This window comes from Eschrichtius robustus, chromosome 1 (assembly GCF_028021215.1).
Source record: "Eschrichtius robustus isolate mEscRob2 chromosome 1, mEscRob2.pri, whole genome shotgun sequence".
In the NCBI taxonomy this organism is placed as follows: Eukaryota; Metazoa; Chordata; class Mammalia; order Artiodactyla; family Eschrichtiidae; genus Eschrichtius; species Eschrichtius robustus.
Genome location: NC_090824.1, coordinates 119451250 through 119469173, shown reverse-complemented (window position 1 = coordinate 119469173; position 17924 = coordinate 119451250). Strand labels below are relative to the sequence as shown.

Here is a 17924-nt window from a genome sequence, read left to right as displayed (position 1 = left end):
GGGGACACCCAGGGAGATTTTGGAGTGCTGGCAGTGGCTTTTCTGCATCTGGTTTGTGATTACATAGCTTTTGCTTCACCCATTAAACTGCATATCTGTTTTACGTACATATCTGTTTTATGTACTTTTCTGTATATTTCACAAAATTTAACAGAATGAGAGAGAACTTGTACTACAAAATATTAAGTGATTACAGCCATAATTATTAAAATAGTGTGGAAAACTAGAAGGCCCAGAAATAGGTCCAAGACACAAAAACACAGAGGAATTTAATATTCTATACCAGTACAGTGAAAATTTTTTAAAAATTAAATCTCACCTCATACAGTATTCCCAAATAAATTTGAGATGGATTAAAACTTTCCTTCTGAGTTAAAAATAAGTATAAAAGTGAAATTTTTTAAGTACTAAAAGAAAATAAGGATAAATCTGTAACCATCCTTGGGATAGGGAAGGCAGGCTCTAGCACACCTGCAAAGGTAGACTCCTAAAGAAAACAACTTCTACACAGAAACACCATCAACTGTATTAAAAGGCAAGTAACACATGAAAACAGTAACAACACATGAAAAAAAATGGACGTCTTAATTCATAAAAAAACATATAAACCAATAAAAATGGCAAACTCTCCAAGAGAATATAGGAAAGATATGACTAAGCAATGCTCAAAACAATGAATGTAAATGGTCAATAAACGTGAAAAAACTCTCAACCTTCGTTTGTTATCAAAGAAACACACATTTTAAAGGTAGTCCTTTTCTGTGATTATTGGCAAATATCTTAAAATAGCAATTTGCAGTTCTGGGAGTATGATATATTGCTGGTGGGAATGTTAAAGTAAACAGTCTTTGTGGGGAGTAATGGATATCAAGTCTCAAAAACTTACACTTTCACCTAGCAATTCACTTCTAGAAAGGTACCTTTTGGAAATAAATCACTTTTATGCAGATGTGATTATATTTTAAGATGTTGATCTCATCACTGTTTTCAGGTTACATTATAATTAACAAATTGTGAAACAAGTTGATTTTATTTTTATTTTTTAGTTATTTCTGAGATTTACATTTTAAAGTAATAACTAGAATTATGACTTATAACATTATACCAGAACATATAAGATTTTTAGAAATTTCATGTAATGTCTGAAACATTTATATTAACATATTTCCATACAAATAACCCAAAGAAAGTTTAGTATTAGTTGTTTTTTTTGTTTGTTTGTTTTTGTTTTTTTATACTACAGGCTCTTATTAGTCATCAATTTTATACACACCAGTGTATACATGTCAAACCCAATCGCCCAATTCAGCACACCACCATCCCCACCCCACCGCGGTTTTCCCCCCTTGGTGTCCATACGTTTGTTCTCTACATCGGTGTCTCAATTTCTGCCCTGCAAACCAGTTAATCTGTAGCATTTTTCTAGGTTCCACATACATGCGTTAATATACGATATTTGTTTTTCTCTTTCTGACTTACTTCACTCTGTATGACAGTCTCTGGATCCATCCACGTCTCAACAAATGACTCAATTTCGTTCTTTTTTATAGCTGAGTAATATTCCATTGTATATATGTACCACATCTTCCTAATCCATTCGTATGTCGATGGGCATTTAGGTTGCTTCCATGACCTGGCTATTGTAAATAGTGATGCAGTGAACATTGGGGTGCGTGTGTCTTTCTGAATTATGCTTTTCTCTGGGTATATGCCCAGTAGTGGGATTGCTGGATCATATGGTAACTCTATTTTTACTTTTTTAACGAACCTCCATAGTGGCTGTATCAATTTACATTCCCACCAACAGTGCAAGAGGGTTCCCTTTTCTCCACACCCTCTCCAGCATTTGTTGTTTGTAGATTTTCTGATGATGCCCATTCTAACTGGTGTGAGGTGATACCTCATTGTAGTTTTGATTTACATTTCTCTAATAATTAGTGATGTTGAGCAGCTTTTCATGTGCTTCTTGGCCACCTGTATGTCTTCTTTGGAGGAATGTCTATTTAGGTCTTCTGCCGATTTTTGGATTAGGTTGTTTGTTTCTTTAATATTGAGCTGCATGAGCTGTTTATATATTTTGGAGATTAATCCTTTGTCCGTTGATTCGTTTGCAAATATTTTCTCCCATTCTGAGGGTTGTCTTTTCGTCCTGTTTATGGTTTCCTTTGCTGTGCGAAAGCTTTTAAGTTTCATTAGGTCCCGTTTGTTTATTTTTCTTTTTATTTCCATTACTCTAGGAGGTGGATCAAAAAAGCTCTTGCTGTGATTTATGTCAAAGAATGTTCTTCCTGTGTTTTCCTCTAAGGGTTTTATAGTGTCCAGTCTTACATTTAGGTCTCTAATCCATTGTGAGTTTATTTTTGTGTATGGTGTTAGGGAGTGTTCTAATTTCATTCTTTTACATGTAGCTGTCCAGTTTTCCCAGCACCACTTATTGCAGAGACTGTCTTTTCTCCATTGTATATCTTTGCCTCCTTTGTCATAGATTAGTTGACCATAGGTGCGTGGGTTTATCTCTGGGCTTTCTATCTTGTTCCATTGATCTGTGTTTCTGTTTTTGTGCCAGTACCATATTGTCTTGATTACTGTAGCTTTGTAGTATAGTCTGAAGTCAGGGAGTCTGATTCCTCCAGCTCCGTTTTTTTCCTTCAAGACTTCTTTGGCTATTCGGGGTCTTTTGTGTCTCCATACAAATTTTAAGATGATTTGTTCTAGTTCTGTAAAAAATGCCATTGGTAATTTGATAGGGATTGCATTGAATCTGTAGATTGCTTTGGGTAGTATAGTCATTTTCACAATATTGATTCTTCCAATCCAGGAACATGGTATATCTCTCCATCTGTTGGTATCATCTTTAATTTCTTTCATCAGTGTCTTATAGTTGTCTGCATACAGGTCTTTTGTTTCCCTAGATAGGTTTATTCCTAGGTATTTTATTCTTTTTGTTGCAGTGGTAAATGGGAGTGTTTCCATAATTTCTCTTTCAGATTTTTCATCATTAGTGTATAGGAATGCAAGAGATTTCTGTGCATTAATTTTGTATCCTTCAACTTTACCAAATTCATTGATTAGCTCTAGTAGTTTTCTGGTGGCATTTTTTAGGATTCTCTATGTATAGTATCATGTCATCTGCAAACAGTGACAGTTATACTTCTTCTTTTCCAATTTGTATTCCTTTTGTTTCTTTTTCTTCTCTGATTGCCATGGCTGGGACTTCCAAAACTATGTTGAATAATAGTGGTGAGAGTGGACATCCTTGTCTCATTCCTGATCTTAGAGGAAATGCTTTCAGTTTTTCACCCTTGAGGACAATGTTGGCTGTGGGTTTGTCGTATATGGCCTTTATTATGTTGAGGTAGGTTCCCTCTATGCCCACTTTCTGGAGAGTTTTTTCATAAATGGGTGTTGAATTTTGTCAGAAGCTTCTTCTGCATCTATTGAGATCATCATTTGGTTTTTATTCTTCAATTTGTTAATACGGTGTATCACATTGATTGATTTGCGTATATTGAAGAATCCTTGCATCCCTGGGATAAATCCCATTTGATCATGGTGTATGATCCTTTTAATGTGGTGTTGGATTCTGTTTGCTAGTATTTTGTTGAGGATTTTCGCATCTATATTCATCAGTGATATTGGTCTGTAATTTTCTTTTTTTGTAGTATCTCTGTCTGGTTTTGGTATCAGGGTGATGGTGGCCTCACAGAATGAGTTTGGGAGTGTTCCTTCCTCTGCAATTTTTTGGAAGAGTTTGAGAAGGATGGGTGGTGTTAGCTCTTCTCTAAATGTTTGATAAAATTCACCTGTGAAGCCATCTGGTCCTGGACTTTTGTTTGTTGGAAGATTTTTAATCACAGTTTCAATTTCATTACTTGTGATTGGTCTGTTCATATTTTCTGTTTCTTCCTGGTTCAGTCTTGGAAGGTTATACCTTTCTAAGAATTTGTCCATTTCTTCCAGGTTGTCCATTTTATTGGCATAGAGTTGCTTGTAGTAGTCTCTTAGGATGCTTTGTATTTCTGTGGTGTCTGTTGTAACTTCTCCTTTTTCATTTCTAATTTTATTGATTTGAGTCCTCTCCCTCTTTTTCTTGATGAGTCTGGCTAATGGCTTATCAATTTTGTTTATCTTCTCAAAGAACCAGCTTTTCGTTTTATTGATCTTTGCTATTGTTTTCTTTGTTTCTATTTATTTCTGCTCTGGTCTTTATGATTTCTTTCCTTCTGCCAACTTTGGGTTTTGTTTGTTCTTCTTTCTCTAGTTCCTTTAGGTGTAAGGTTAGATTGTTTACTTGGGATATTTCTTGTTTCTTGAGGTAGGCTTGTATAGCTATAAACTTCCCTCTTAGAACTGCTTTTGCTGCATCCCATAGTTTTGGACCGTCGTGTTTTCATTGTCATTTGTCTCTAGGTATTTTTTTTATTTCCTCTTTGATTTCTTCAGTGATCTCTTGGTTATTTAGTAACGTATTGTTTAGCCTCCATGTGTTTGTGTTTTTTACGTTTTGTTCCCTGTATTTCATTTCTAATCGCATAGCGTTGTGGTCAGAAAAGATGCTTCATATGATTTCAGTTTTCTTAAATTTACTGAGGCTTGATTTGTGACCAAGATGTGATCTATCGTGGAGAATGTTCTGTGCGCAGTTGAGAAGAAAGTGTAATCTGCTGTTTTTGGATGGAATGTCCTATAAATATCAATTAAATCTATCTGGTCTATTGTGTCATTTAAAGCTTCTGTTTCCTTATTTATTTTCATTTTGGATGATCTGTCCATTGGTGTAAGTGAGGTGTTAAAGTCCCCCACTATTATTCTGTTACTGTCGATTTCCTATTTTATAGCTGTTAGCAGTTGCCTTATGTATTGAGGTGCTCCTATGTTGGGTGCATATATATTTATAATTGTTATATCTTCTTCTTGCTTTGATCCCTTGATCATTATGTAGTGTCCTTCCTTGTCTCTTGTAACATTCTTTATTTTAAAGTCTATTTTATCGCATATGAGTATAGCTACTCCAGCTTTCTTTTAATTTCCATTTGCATGGAATATCTTTCTCCATCCCCTCACTTTCAGTCTGTATGTGTCCCTAGGTCTGAAGTGGGTCTCTTGTAGACAGCGTATAGATGGGTCTTGGTTTTGTATCCATTCAGCAAGCCTGTGTCTTTTGGTTGGAGCATTTAATCCGTTCACGTTTAAGGTAATTAGCGATATGTATGTTCCTATGACCATTTTCTTAATTGTTTTGGGTTTGTTTTTGTAGATCCTTTTCTTCTCTTGTGTTTCCCACTTAGAGAAGTTCCTTTAGCATTTGTTGTAGAGCTGGTTTGGTGGTGCTGAATTCTTTTACCTTTTGCTTGTCTGTAAAGCTTTTGATTTCTCCATCGAATCTGAATGAGATCCTTGCCGGGTAGAGTGATCTTGGTTGTAGGTTCTTCCCTTTCATCACTTTAAGTATATCATGCCACTCCCTTCTGGCTTGCAGAGTTTCTGCTGAGAAATCAGCTGTTAACCTTATGGGAGTTCCCTTGTATGTTGTTTTTCGTTTTTCCCTTGCTGCTTTCAATAATTTTTCTTTGTCTTTAATTTTTGCCAATTTGATAACTATGCGTCTCGGCGTGTTTCTCCTTGGGTTTATCCTGCATGGGACTCTCTGCGCTTCCTGGACTTGGGTGGCTATTTCCTTTCCCATGTTAGGGAAGTTTTCGACTATAATCTCTTCAAATATTTTCTCTGGTCCTTTCTCTCTCTCTTCTCCTTCTGGGACCCCTATAATGCGAATGTTGTTGCATTTAATGTTGTTCCAGAGGTGTCTTAGGCTGTCTTCATTTCTTTTCATTCTTTTTTCTTTATTCTGTTCCACAGCAGTGAATTCCACCATTCTGTCTTCCAGGTCACTTATCTGTTCTTCTCCCTCAGTTATTCTGCTATTGATTCCTTCTAGTGTAGTTTCATTTCAGTTATTGTATTGTTCATCTCTGTTTGTTTGTTCTTTAATTCTTCTAGGCCTTTGTTAAACATTTCTTGAATCTTCTCGATCTTTGCCTCCATTCTTTTTCCAAGGTCCTGGATCATCTTCACTATCATTATTCTGAAATCTTTTTCTGAAAGGTTGCCTATCTCCACTTCATTTAGTTGTTTTTCTGGGGTTTTATCTTGTTCCTTCATCTGGTACATAGCCCTCTGCCTTTTCATCTTGTCTATGTTTCTGTGAATGTGGTTTTTGTTCCACAGGCTGCAAGATTGTAGTTCTTCTTGCTTCTGCTCTCTGCCCTCTGGTGGATGAGGCTATCTAAGAGGCTTGATGGGAGGGACTGGTGGTGGGTAGAGCTGAATGTTGCTCTGGTGGGCAGAGCTCAGTAAAACTTTAATCCACTTGACTGTTGATGGGTGGGGCTGGGTTCCCTCCCTGTTGGTTGTTTGGCCTGAGGCGACCCAACACTGGAGCCTACCTGGGCTCTTTGGTGGGGCTAATGGCAGACTCTGGGAGGGCTCCCGCCAAGGAGTACTTCCCAGAACTTCTGCTGCCAGTGTCCTTGTCCCCACAGTGAGCCACAGCCACCCCCTGCCTCTGCAGGAGACCCTCCAACACTAGCAGGTAGGTCTGGTTCAATCTCCCCTGGGGTCACTGCTCCTTCCCCTGGGTCCCCATGCGCACACTACTTTGTGTGTGCCCTCCAAGAGTGGAGTCTGTGTTTCCCCCAGTCCTGTCGAAGTCCTGCAATCAATTCCCACTAGGCTTCAAAGTCTGATTCTCTAGGAATTCCTCCTCCCATTGCCAGACCCCCAGGTAGGGAAGCCTGACGTGGGGCTCAGAACCGTCACTCCAGTGGGTGGACTTGTGTGGTATGTGTTCTCCAGTCTGTGAGTCACCCACCCAGCAGTTATGCGATTTGATTTTACTGTGATTGCGCCCCTCCTACTGTCTCATTGTGGCTTCTCCTTTGTCTTCGGATGTGGGGTATCTTTTTTGGTGAGTTCCAGTGTCTTCCTGTCAATGATTGTCCAGCAGCTAGTTGTGATTCTGGTGTTCTTGCAAGAGGGAGTGAGAGCACGTCCTTCTACTCTGCCATCTTGGTTCCTCTCCAGTCAGTTTGTTGATATCATTTTGTCTTCTGGGGGCCATTCTCAGGATAAACATTCATTGGTGAAGAGCATTGGCTTTGGGGTTGGATGACGGCTTGAGTTTGAGGCCCGATTCCTTCCCTGGCTAGATGTGGAAACCTACTGCTATGCCTCAGTTTTCCTCACTTATCAACAAGTTGATTTTAAAAGTTACGGTACACCCACAAAATGGAATATTCTGCAGCTATCTAAAATGCAAAATATTTAGTATGTGAAAATGTTTACAGTGTATAGAGCAGACTGTTAACCGGTGTATGGTTGTATTATTGAAAATAGAAATGTATAGCTATGCATAGAAAAGTATGCATATGTACATGTACCCAAATGTTAACAGAGGCCCCCTCTCGGTGGTAGGACTACAGGGGGACTGTGTGTATGTGCATGTGAGCCCTCCCATGATCCAGCTTTCCAGAAATAACATGTATTCGTTCTATAAAGGAGCATCAAATAACTTTAGGATGTGAAATCATTTACAATTAGTTTTAAAAATTAAAAATAATGGACTTGTTTGCTCAGCATATTTCTACATTTGCTTTTTGTTGGGAGGAGGGCAAAAGGGAGATGGAAAGCAGTAGCCGTTCCTGGAAGGACATGACATAGAACTGAGCCCTTCCTATCACACGTACATCTGCTTAAATGTGTTCTTGATCAAATTTCATAAACGAAAAGTCTCCTTTAAAGTTAAGTTACATTTAATTAAGCACCAGTAAAACATCACTATTAGCATCTTGAAGTTGCTCTAATTAATATTTTATTCTTTCAACACTGTTTAAAGGCGCCAACATATTAGACAAAGAAAACTTTGATAACATATGTGTTAACTTCTCTGGAGACAACCATAGTCCTTTAAAATTACATACATATGAGATTGAGGTTTCTGTAGCATACATAACCCTCTTTTGGGGGGGAAAAAAAGCAATATATTGATAACAAACCAATGGTAGCTTTAAAAAATTTTTTGGTTTTCTTATCAAACTGAACCTATCATCTGTTAGAACAATTAAGTCAAGTCAGGCCAGGCCTATGAACAGCTACTCCCTTCACGTACATCAATCATCTTAGACTTTTCCTGTTCCTCATGTTACTCCAGACAAATCTGGTCACCTAGAAAGACCATCCACCCTCCAGCATCAACTAAAAGTACCCCTTATTCCTAATCAGAAGAAAGAAGACATTTTTCCTAAGGGAAGACAGAAGGAAACAAACATTTTAAGCATTTTCTATGAGTGTCTTCCTTGGTATTTCACATCCAATACTGTTAACAGCCCCATGCAACATGCACAAAATTCTCTAGATTGCTCCCTTCATTACTCAAAAAAGGAGAGAACTATATTTTCGTAATTCATTTTAGGTGATGCCTGGGACAACTAAATAATTCACTGAAAGACATGTAATAAACGCTATTTGGTAGAGGTAAGTATAAAGAAAAAAGCAGTTAATCACCTGCTTTCATTTGGCTTAGAGAAAACAATGTGCTCTACTATATACTAAAATATCAGACCAACACACAACATACTGCAAAAGTTTAATATAATGTGATTAAACACAATATTCAAATATTAAACTTTTCAAGCACATGAAAGTTAACTTCTGAAAGTGGGCTATTTTTATAGCTTCCTTGTTGTAACTTGACAAAATTCTTTCTCTCAACAATGTCTGACACTGATCTTGATACTTGTTAGAAAGTCTGATGTAAGATAATGAGATCTCAACAGGCAGAGATTTAGGAGAAGATCCAAATGCCCATCTTCAGAATTCATCATCGGAGGACTGATCATCGCCTTCATCCTTTACTTCTCGGTATTTCCTCAAAGACTCCCCTTCTGGATTATAGCTCTGCATTTTAATATTCAGTCTTTCAGCTAATTTTTGTGCTGCGAGCTTGGCTTGCATCTCCTTTAAAACAAAAAATGAAGCAAAAATTACACACACCTTTTCCCTACAATTTTTCAATGGGAAGTCATTGGAACACAACCGGAAATAAAGGGGCATTCCAGCCCAGTCAGTGTTCTCTACCGCACTCTGACTGTGCCTACCACAGACACCACATGGCAGGGCTGGGGAGAACTACTACTAGCCTGCTATAGTGGTAGTGACAGACTTCCACTGATAAACAATGTGCACTGAAATATCCACCTCTACGTGAGAAACTGAGGAATCAGCTTAGCACTACGACAGTTATAAACATGAAAACATTTTCAAGTATGTGGGCACGTGCATGTGTATATACAACCCTGAAGAACAATCTGAGCTATCAAATGTCAAAAATCACTAATGCTGTACTGATCCTCCAACTGGAAGAATCTTCTTTCCTAGATTAAATCATGGCTTCCAGGCTTGAGCGTTACATTTCGATGCCACAATGAAAATCAAAGAATACTAAAAACTGATTATCCCTCTCCAAATTAACTCCCATGAAAAGTACTATGCAGTAAAAAGTCTAAGTAAATCTTAGACATTGGCAATGTGCTTCTATACATGCAAGGACACCATCACTGACTGATGGCAGGTGGCAACGCTCATTCCTACCCTGGCTCTTCACTTTTCTCAGGCTGCCCGCACAAACCACTGGAACTTGCTTATGTCCCTCCCCTAAGGCCACGGATAGCACAGGTAGGTGGGACTGAAGTGGAACTTCTACTACCAAGGAAACCAATTCCAAACTGAATGGTTTAATTCAACCTAAAAATAACTTCGGACAGGCATTTAGGATCAAATAGACAACTTAAAAAATAATTCCTCAATGCTTAGTTACAACTAGGCAATAACTTGAATGCACTGAGAGGAAGAAAACTGGCTTTTAAAAAGGACTGCCTTGAAAATCCCAATCCATGCCAACGGAGCTTTTAGGAAAAGCCAAGGCAGAATAACAAATTAATTTTGTAGTAACTGACATATAGTACCCGATTAAAATCTACCTAAGCAAAACTAGGTTTGGCTGCTGTTTTCCTGGAGGCTCAAATTATTACTATCTAAGTGTATCAGACCCTTTCTTTCCCCCCAATGGTCCTCACACTTAATTTTCTCCCATCCCATTATTTTATACCCAAACTGTCAACATACATATTTAAAGTTCCATGCAGAACACACAGATCTTTGAAGAAAGTGCTATCCAAAATTAAGTGACCAAAAGTAGAAGATGCTTCAGTCTTCCCAAGGGCCTGCAGGCCTGCGTGTCCAACCCCAACTGTCTGTTCCTAACACACCACTACCTCCCCATCCCTCTCCTGCTCTCCCTGTATTGAAGGAGCTTGGAAACCGCACGTCCCTGATTCTCTCAGCAGGGTTCCAGTTAGATTCCACCACTGACAAGCTCTCGCATAGGTTTTTTAAGGTGGAAGACCAAGAAGCGATACTACCGCTACCCACAGCCTGGGCTTTCAGAGATGTGAAATTTTGCAGTAGTCTCCCCACATTTCCTGGCAAATACCACCTTGATGTCACAGGTAGCTGTGATCATCTCCAGCTGTTCCCTGCAGTTCCAGCAAACTTGAGACTCTGCAAGCTAGAGGCACACATCTGAGACCTGATGGCGTCAGCTGACCATGTCTCTAGCACCTAATCCCTTCTACTAGATCCCGCTCTCCCTGAACCACCTGGAGTAAATTCTTACTCAAGCAGCGTCCAACATGCAGACAAGAAAGAAGTCATATCCTAAATACCTCATAACTCTGTTTCTGCTGTTTCTGAAGTGCCAGCGACTCCTCTGTGGAGAGCAGCTGTGTAGGCATGTGGTGGAGTGGCAGAAGCCGGGCTGCTGTGATGTCATCGAGATGCTTCCTGTCCCTGCGCCGTCTCTCTTCTGAGGAGACAGGAGACCCCCTCCTCTGACAAGGACTCACCAAATCACGTTGATGTGAAGGTAATCTGAAGGACGCAACACTTAATGTTACACGACCAGGCTACTTCCTTTTCATAGACACACGTTTGCAACATTCATACACACAAAAGTGGCCTTTAACCTTGGCAGTTAATTCTTCTACAAAAGTAATAGTAAGCCCTTTACCACTATTTACATGTGTAGATAAAACGTTATTTTTTTTTTTAACATATTTACCTCAAAAACAGAAATATTTAAATTGGCACCTTTTTGGCAAGTAATTTGACAACGTGTTGCTCTAACAGACAGTAGGTTTAGATAGACTCTTTGCCTTTCCCTTCTCTCTTCAAAGCTTATACTTGAGCGGAAGTCTGTTTTCATTTTCTTCATTCAAAAACATTTGCAAAGGGGCTTACTGTCCAGCAGAGGGAAATAAACTTGTAAACAGTTTCGGTGCAGTATAATATCACAGGTGCTATGACACAGGCCCACACATGGTACACTGGAACAAAAAGGTGGCAACAGCCAGTTGTAATGGGAGACAGGGTGGTTGTCAGAAGCGCTTCAAAAGAGTGCAATTTGAGGAGTCTCAGAATAATAAGAATTCGGCATGTAAATGATGGGATCCCTGATGGTGTCCCAGCAGGGAGTGAGGAGTGACAGGGCTGCAGCACACAGGAAGCACAGGAAGTGGAGAGAATGGAAAAGGCAGCAAGATACAGCTGGGGGAGTAGGCTGGGTCCAGTCCACAGTGAAGACTTCTGTTCTATGTAACGGGTTCAGGTTTACATTTTACAAACTGCACTCTGGCAGCAGTGGAGAGGACGGACTGGTAGAGTTAATACTAGGCCAGGACAGACCACAACCATAGCCCAAGAGAGCGATGAGAGTCTTCACTTTGGCAGGAGAAAGGATGAACATAAGAATGATTAGAGATGAAGGTCCAGGAAATATACTGTGAGGTTCCATGGCTAGCAGATATGGAAAGGAGGGAAAGAAAGAAGGTGGTGGCACTACTGACTTAGGGAATATGGGAGAAAGCAGTTTGGGAAGAAATGAGTTCTACTTTGTACATGATAAACCTAAGGTGCCACAGATCACCCCCACATGGTCGGGTTTCACAGCTACACAAATCTGAAGTTCTGGGAAGATTTGGACTAGAAGTAGATGACGGGCAGCCTCCAGCATCCAGAAGAGCCAGAAGAGCATGTAGGAGGCCAAAGGAAGAGTAGAAAAGAAGCCAAAGGACACCCTCATCCCACCTCCCAACCTCCATTTGTCTACAGCCTGACTCACCAAGGCCTGGCCTGTTCTGATAACTGCACCTCTGTCTCTGTCTCTCGTAAACTTCCCTTGGGAACCCTCATTAATACTCCCGTATTCTCCTCCCACTTCCAGCTAAACGACCATAATACAGAACCAGGATCAGTGTATTCTCTGTTGTATATATTGACTGGATGATGCTTCTGGTCTTCTGACTCCCTAGAAGTGAGGAAAGATACCTCACCAAGCACAAGATGACCAACTACTTAATCAACGATTACTTTTTATTCCTAACTAAAAATTAATGTAACAATTCTGGTTTTCTATGCAGAAGAAATAGTTTTGAGGTTATAAAAATGAATGGTAAGATAGGACTAAAGTCTCTATAATAAAATAATTGGTTTTAGGTATTTTTACCCATATAGGCTTTCAGTTTTTCAAAGAAAGGCAGTAGTGGTTAGACTTTGTATCTGATGTCACATTCTTATAAATCTACTCCCTGGTTTGAATGTTATATTTGCATATGAATAAATAATACTCTTTGCAAAGAGCTTTTGTTTTTCTGAAGATCTCAGACACAAAACTATGACAAGGACCTTAGAAGCAGGGTTCATTTGCTCCTCCTGCCCAAATCTGTTTTCAGTTTTTTTAACCCCTTCTCAGCTCCCTTCCTCCTGAAATTATTATACAGTTCAACGTTCTTCCAAGTGTGTAAGCCTCGAGTCCTCAACTAGGTCGTAAACTCCATAAGGAGCAGAATCTTTACTCTTGTATGGCCACAGCATCTCCTGCTTACATATAGTGAGCACACAAATATTTTTTACTGAGAAAGGCTATCAGCTCCTGCAATTGTTTTCCCCTTAGCTTACAGTCTAGTCAAAGGGGGAACTACATACCAGAAAATGGTTCTGGAAAAAACTGTAATAAATTCTCTAACTCCATGTTTAATATGAGACATTGCCAAAGTCTCCTGAAATTTAACACTCCATCTGCCATTGAAGACCTTTTCAATTATTTGGCTAAAAAAACTAAAGCATTTTTCAACAGGAATCCTCCACTCCAGCCAGGCTAGTTTCCCTGTTTCCACAACACCCTCATTCCCAAGTACAAGCAGTTCTCACACCAAGTCCACTGACCTTAAAGCATTCTCCCAGTTTTTTGAGTTTAACTGTGACAAGCCTGCTTCTGATGGTACTTACACATTGGTTTTAAATTTATGCTGTAGGGGCACGGGGTTTTTGGCTCGCATTTCTAGCACTTCCATGTAATGAGGCTTCTTCTGCAGCCCACTCCAAAGGCCAGCCAAGTTCTCAGGACTCTGGTTTTCTTCTGAGTGGTGTTCAACGGGGTCTGCAATGGTGATCCTTTGTAATCTATCAATAAACAGGTTGTCCAAGCTGCTAGGATGATCCTCCGCTTGACTTGAAGCAGGATGCTGAGTGAGGGGCTCACTAGCTGCAGATGAGGAAGGCGTGGCAGTTCTGATGCTGGAAGCTGGGCGTTCGCTCACTGTGTGTTCAGCCTCAGGGGCCTCAGCATCGCCTCTGAGAGTCGGATGTGCCAGTCCCTGTTGTAGTGAGGTTGTCTGAGACGACGTGATGTTTGCTACAGAGGAACAGCCAGGAACTGGTGATGAAGTATCAAGTATCTGGTCAGAATTCTGGGCCTTATCTGTGTCCCCATCAACAACTGTAATCGCTTTTTGCCTCTCCTTACAGTCTAAACTAACGGGATGAAAGAGTTCACTTCTTCCTCTAACTTCTTCACGTTCTGCAATGGCAGCTTTCAGTTTGGCGACGGAGTCTAAGATCTTTTTACCTTTGTCGGGCAATTTGCAAATGAATTTTCTGGCAAAAGGAAAAGAACAGGTATACATTAGAGACAGCCGTGTTTTTAAACTTGAGATATACAGACAAAAAAGCATTGTTCTCAAAGGGAGAAGAATCAGTCTTTTAAGTCAAAAATCCAATTTCCAACTGCCCCAAAACAGGAATGAAATAAGAGAATCACTATCCAAATACCCCCCAAAAAGAAGGGGCTGCAGGAAGAATAGGGAATATGCCTCATTTGTCTCATCTAATTAGAATTTCTGCAAAAGTATCTTAAGCATTATACTAATATAAGACATCCCCCAAATCATCAGTTTTTAAAAGTGTGATCTCCAAGACCTTCGTGGGGAGGGGAAGTGGATGGATCTGCAAGATCAAACCTATTTTAATAATAACACTAAGATACTATTTGGCATTTTCACTCTCATTTTCTTACCATGAGTACAGGGGAGTTTGCCAGAGGCCACATGATATGGATGATATCATTGCTCTGATGGCTAATAGAATGTGTGTGCTTGTGTATTCTTGTGTTTTAAAGATTCTCACTTGTAATTCCTAAGACAATGATAAATATGAGTAGATATGACACACAAGAGCTCTTCAGGGTGCTAAGTCTTAACAGTAAAAGGGGTCCTAAGACCAAAAAGTTAACTCACTACTATAGATTAAAATCCCATTCTCACGAAGTCAGAATAGTTGTAAGAAGCCCCCCAAGTGATCATTTGCCCCTTTTGCTAAGTGGCAGAACTTCCTTTTCTGATTTCCTTTTCTTCAGCCATACAATAAAATGGGAAGGGAAGGTTACATCTCAGGCCCCCTATTCTTTATGACACTACATTCATTCCCCCAATTCTAACTTAACATCCGTCTGCAGTTGCGATGCCTATGTTTTCCCAACCTTCTCTCTCTCTCTCTCGAGCCTCCTGACCACTTCTCCAGCTTTTAATCAGATATAATTAACTCTTCCATCAACTCAGCTCTGGTAAATCAATCTCAGACCTATTCCCCTCCCCCAACCTTCCTATTTTTATAAATGGTGCTCCATACAGGCTGGAAACTTCAGCCATCTCTGTCGACTACATATTCAAATTATCCTACACCTGATGCAGTTTTCCCAATCCCACAACTACCCTTCTAGTTCACTTTCTTACAACCCCCCTATTGGGAACCTCTCTGAAAATATCCTCCTACTCTCTTCTGCCTCTTATTCCTTCAAACTATCCTGCACTGACCTGCTAAAATCAGCTTCCTAAAAAGTCATTTTCATTATTACCGATCCTCCGCTAAAATCCATTAAGTCTACCAGCTGAATGGGAGTCAAACTTTCTTCGCCTAATAAAACAACTCTTTTATCCCACTCCTCCCATTTCCTACAGTTCCTGTAAAAATAGGGATCTACAGATGAAACTGACTAGATGTTTGGGGCACTACTGGGGAGGAGTGGGGGAGAAAGGATTTGGGATACAGATCCCCCCCCTTCGGAGAACCGACACAGGAGCTGAGTAAAACCAACGAGGAGCTGATGACGAGCTGAAACTCTAGGAAGCCATCCCCACAGGCGCCCCGCAGCTGGCTGGACGCGGTCGGCTCCGCGACTGTAGGCCGGCCACACGCCCGTGCGCCTGGAATGGACCTGACTGAGGCAAGGTCACCTTCCAGGGACGGGATCGGGGTGGGGGCGGGGAGGGACGCGTCCCAGGGGGCTTGAACCAGAGGAGCCCGGCGGTGACTCGGCGGGACCCAAGCTTACACGTTGCGCAAAAGTCTCTCCTGGCGCTTCAACATCTCCCGCAGCTCCGCCAAACTCCGCTGCCCCAAGTCCTCGGGAGCTTGGGGCTCGAAGCCGCGGGGCAGCGAGAACATTCTGCGGGGGCTGAGGCTGGCGAGGCGGCGGGCACTCGGCGTCCTCGGCAGCCCCTGCTGCTGGCGCCGGATCCGCGGCCGGCGGGGACTCCGGCGAACGAGCGGGAGTCGCCATTTTCCCGGAAGAACAGTCGTCTTCTAGCCGAATCGAGCTTTATTGAAACGCCGGAAACAAACACGGACAGGGAGGAGGGGTGGCCGGAGGGGCGGGAAGGAACGGAAGTTGCCGGGTGACGTCACGCGTCGGCGGGGCGCGCTTTCGAGTCGCTTGTTCTTCCTCTGTGCATCCGCTCTCCGACTGTTACATTCGGAAAGTATTAGGTGAGTGCTCTGGGCCCTGCCCTTAAGGAGTCGACCGAGTGGGGGAGGGGGGCAGACATTAATCAAGTAACAGTCAAAAAATAGAATTATAAGACGGCCACAGGCACCAGGGAAGGTATCTCCGAGAAGTGAAATACATGTGGAAGCCTGAGTGATGAGTTGTTCAGCAGTTGGTGAGGTTGGGGGCTGTGCCGGGCACGGGAGGCCCTGGCCTATGGCGTGGCCTTCCAAGTGCAAGGCTTAGTGAAGCCCTCAAATGTTAAAGTTGGAAGGACCCTTAGGGACCATGAGCGTTTCTCAATGGGGTTCTGTGGCAGTTGGAGCAGGACTTTTCTTCGTTTGCGGGACTGCCTCAGGCATTGCAAGATATTTGGTGTCTGGCTTCTGCCCACTAGTTGCTTTGGCACTCCTGAGTCCTCTCGTAACTATACAAAACGCACCCCTCCCCGACACGCGCGCGCGCACACACACACACACACGATTAAAACGCAACCCTCCCCGACACACACACACACACACACGATTAAAACGCAACCCTCCCCGACACACACACACACACACACACACGATTGCAAAGCCCCACAAGAGGTGATGGGGGTGGGAGGTGCTGTACAAGCCAGTGGAGAACCTCTCACAGTTCCCTATTTTGCCTATAGAAAAACAAAGGCACAAAACCTGAGGTTTTCCCAGGGCACAAAACTATTAAGTGAGAACATCAGATTTTAGACACAAATGCCCAGGTGCTCTTTCTACCATACCAATTTGAAAATCTCCTTCCAAATTTTGAGAAAGTTTTTTAGGCTGTTGAAGAAAGCAGTATAATAAGCATCACACCTAGCTCTTACCTTCTCTTTATAGTCCAGCAAGGAGAGCTGTGTCCCAAAGAAAATAGTGGGAAGTATGCTATAGTCATAACAGACATCCACTGGGAGGTTTGAAAGACCCTATAACCTCCAACACCAGTCTCCCCCTTCTTTGATATGGAAAATTTACATTTTCTCCGTCCTTTGTATGGTGCTATAATAAACACAAGCAATTCCCTCCCAATCAGGCAGAAGGCTAGATAAAATCTGAAGCTACTTGAGGGAGCACAGCTGAAGCCGTTTCTGTATCCTTGCAATCTAGTCCATTCTGATCAGTTTAATGTATCAAAATTCTCAACATAAACCCTGCTTTGAAGCCCAGAATTTCAGTAACCTGCTCCATCCCTAGCTAAATGAGAAGTACTTGAGTAAGGCCCTTGTCAGCAGTCCCCTGACAAGCTCCCCCCAAAGCCTTTCTCACCCTGTCCCTGGACTGCAGCTGAAGGCCTTTATTCCCCCTTCTGAGCCTGGGCCACAGGTGCCCTCAAAGCAAGGATGCTTTCTCTCAAGCCTCAGAATTTTGCCCGCAGCTGTTTTCCTTTTGTGGAAGGCTGTGCCTTTTCCCCTAGCTCATTATAAATCTTAGCTCAAGTCTCACTTTCTCCCTGAACCTTCTTAGATAATTCCAACCCAGATTGCTCTCTGAGCATAACTATAGTGCTTAGAACATATTATGCTTCTCCGGTTGTATTGTGCATGGTGATTTCTTTTCTAACAAACTTGTAAAGTCAGGGAATTCTGTCAAGGAGCTATATTTGTGCTTTTCTATCTCCCCTATTGCATATAGCAGGTACTAAATAATAGGATATCCCTCTCATAATTTTTCTCTCTGCGTTTCCCCCATAT

The 17924-nt window shown here is 41.4% G+C and overlaps 1 protein-coding gene across 1 annotated transcript; it reads right to left on the bottom strand.

Annotated features, from left to right (window-relative positions):
* Window positions 1–7831: 7831 nt before the first annotated feature.
* POLR2M (RNA polymerase II subunit M) lies at window positions 7832–15976 on the bottom strand. Its single transcript, XM_068552407.1, has 4 exons — window positions 15782–15976; window positions 13402–14049; window positions 10782–10986; window positions 7832–9015 (listed from the first exon to the last, which is right to left on the bottom strand). The coding sequence occupies exons 1-4, from the start codon at window positions 15892–15894 to the stop codon at window positions 8869–8871; spliced, it is 1113 nt and encodes a 370-aa protein (XP_068408508.1). The 5' UTR covers window positions 15895–15976; the 3' UTR covers window positions 7832–8868.
* Window positions 15977–17924: the final 1948 nt, after the last annotated feature.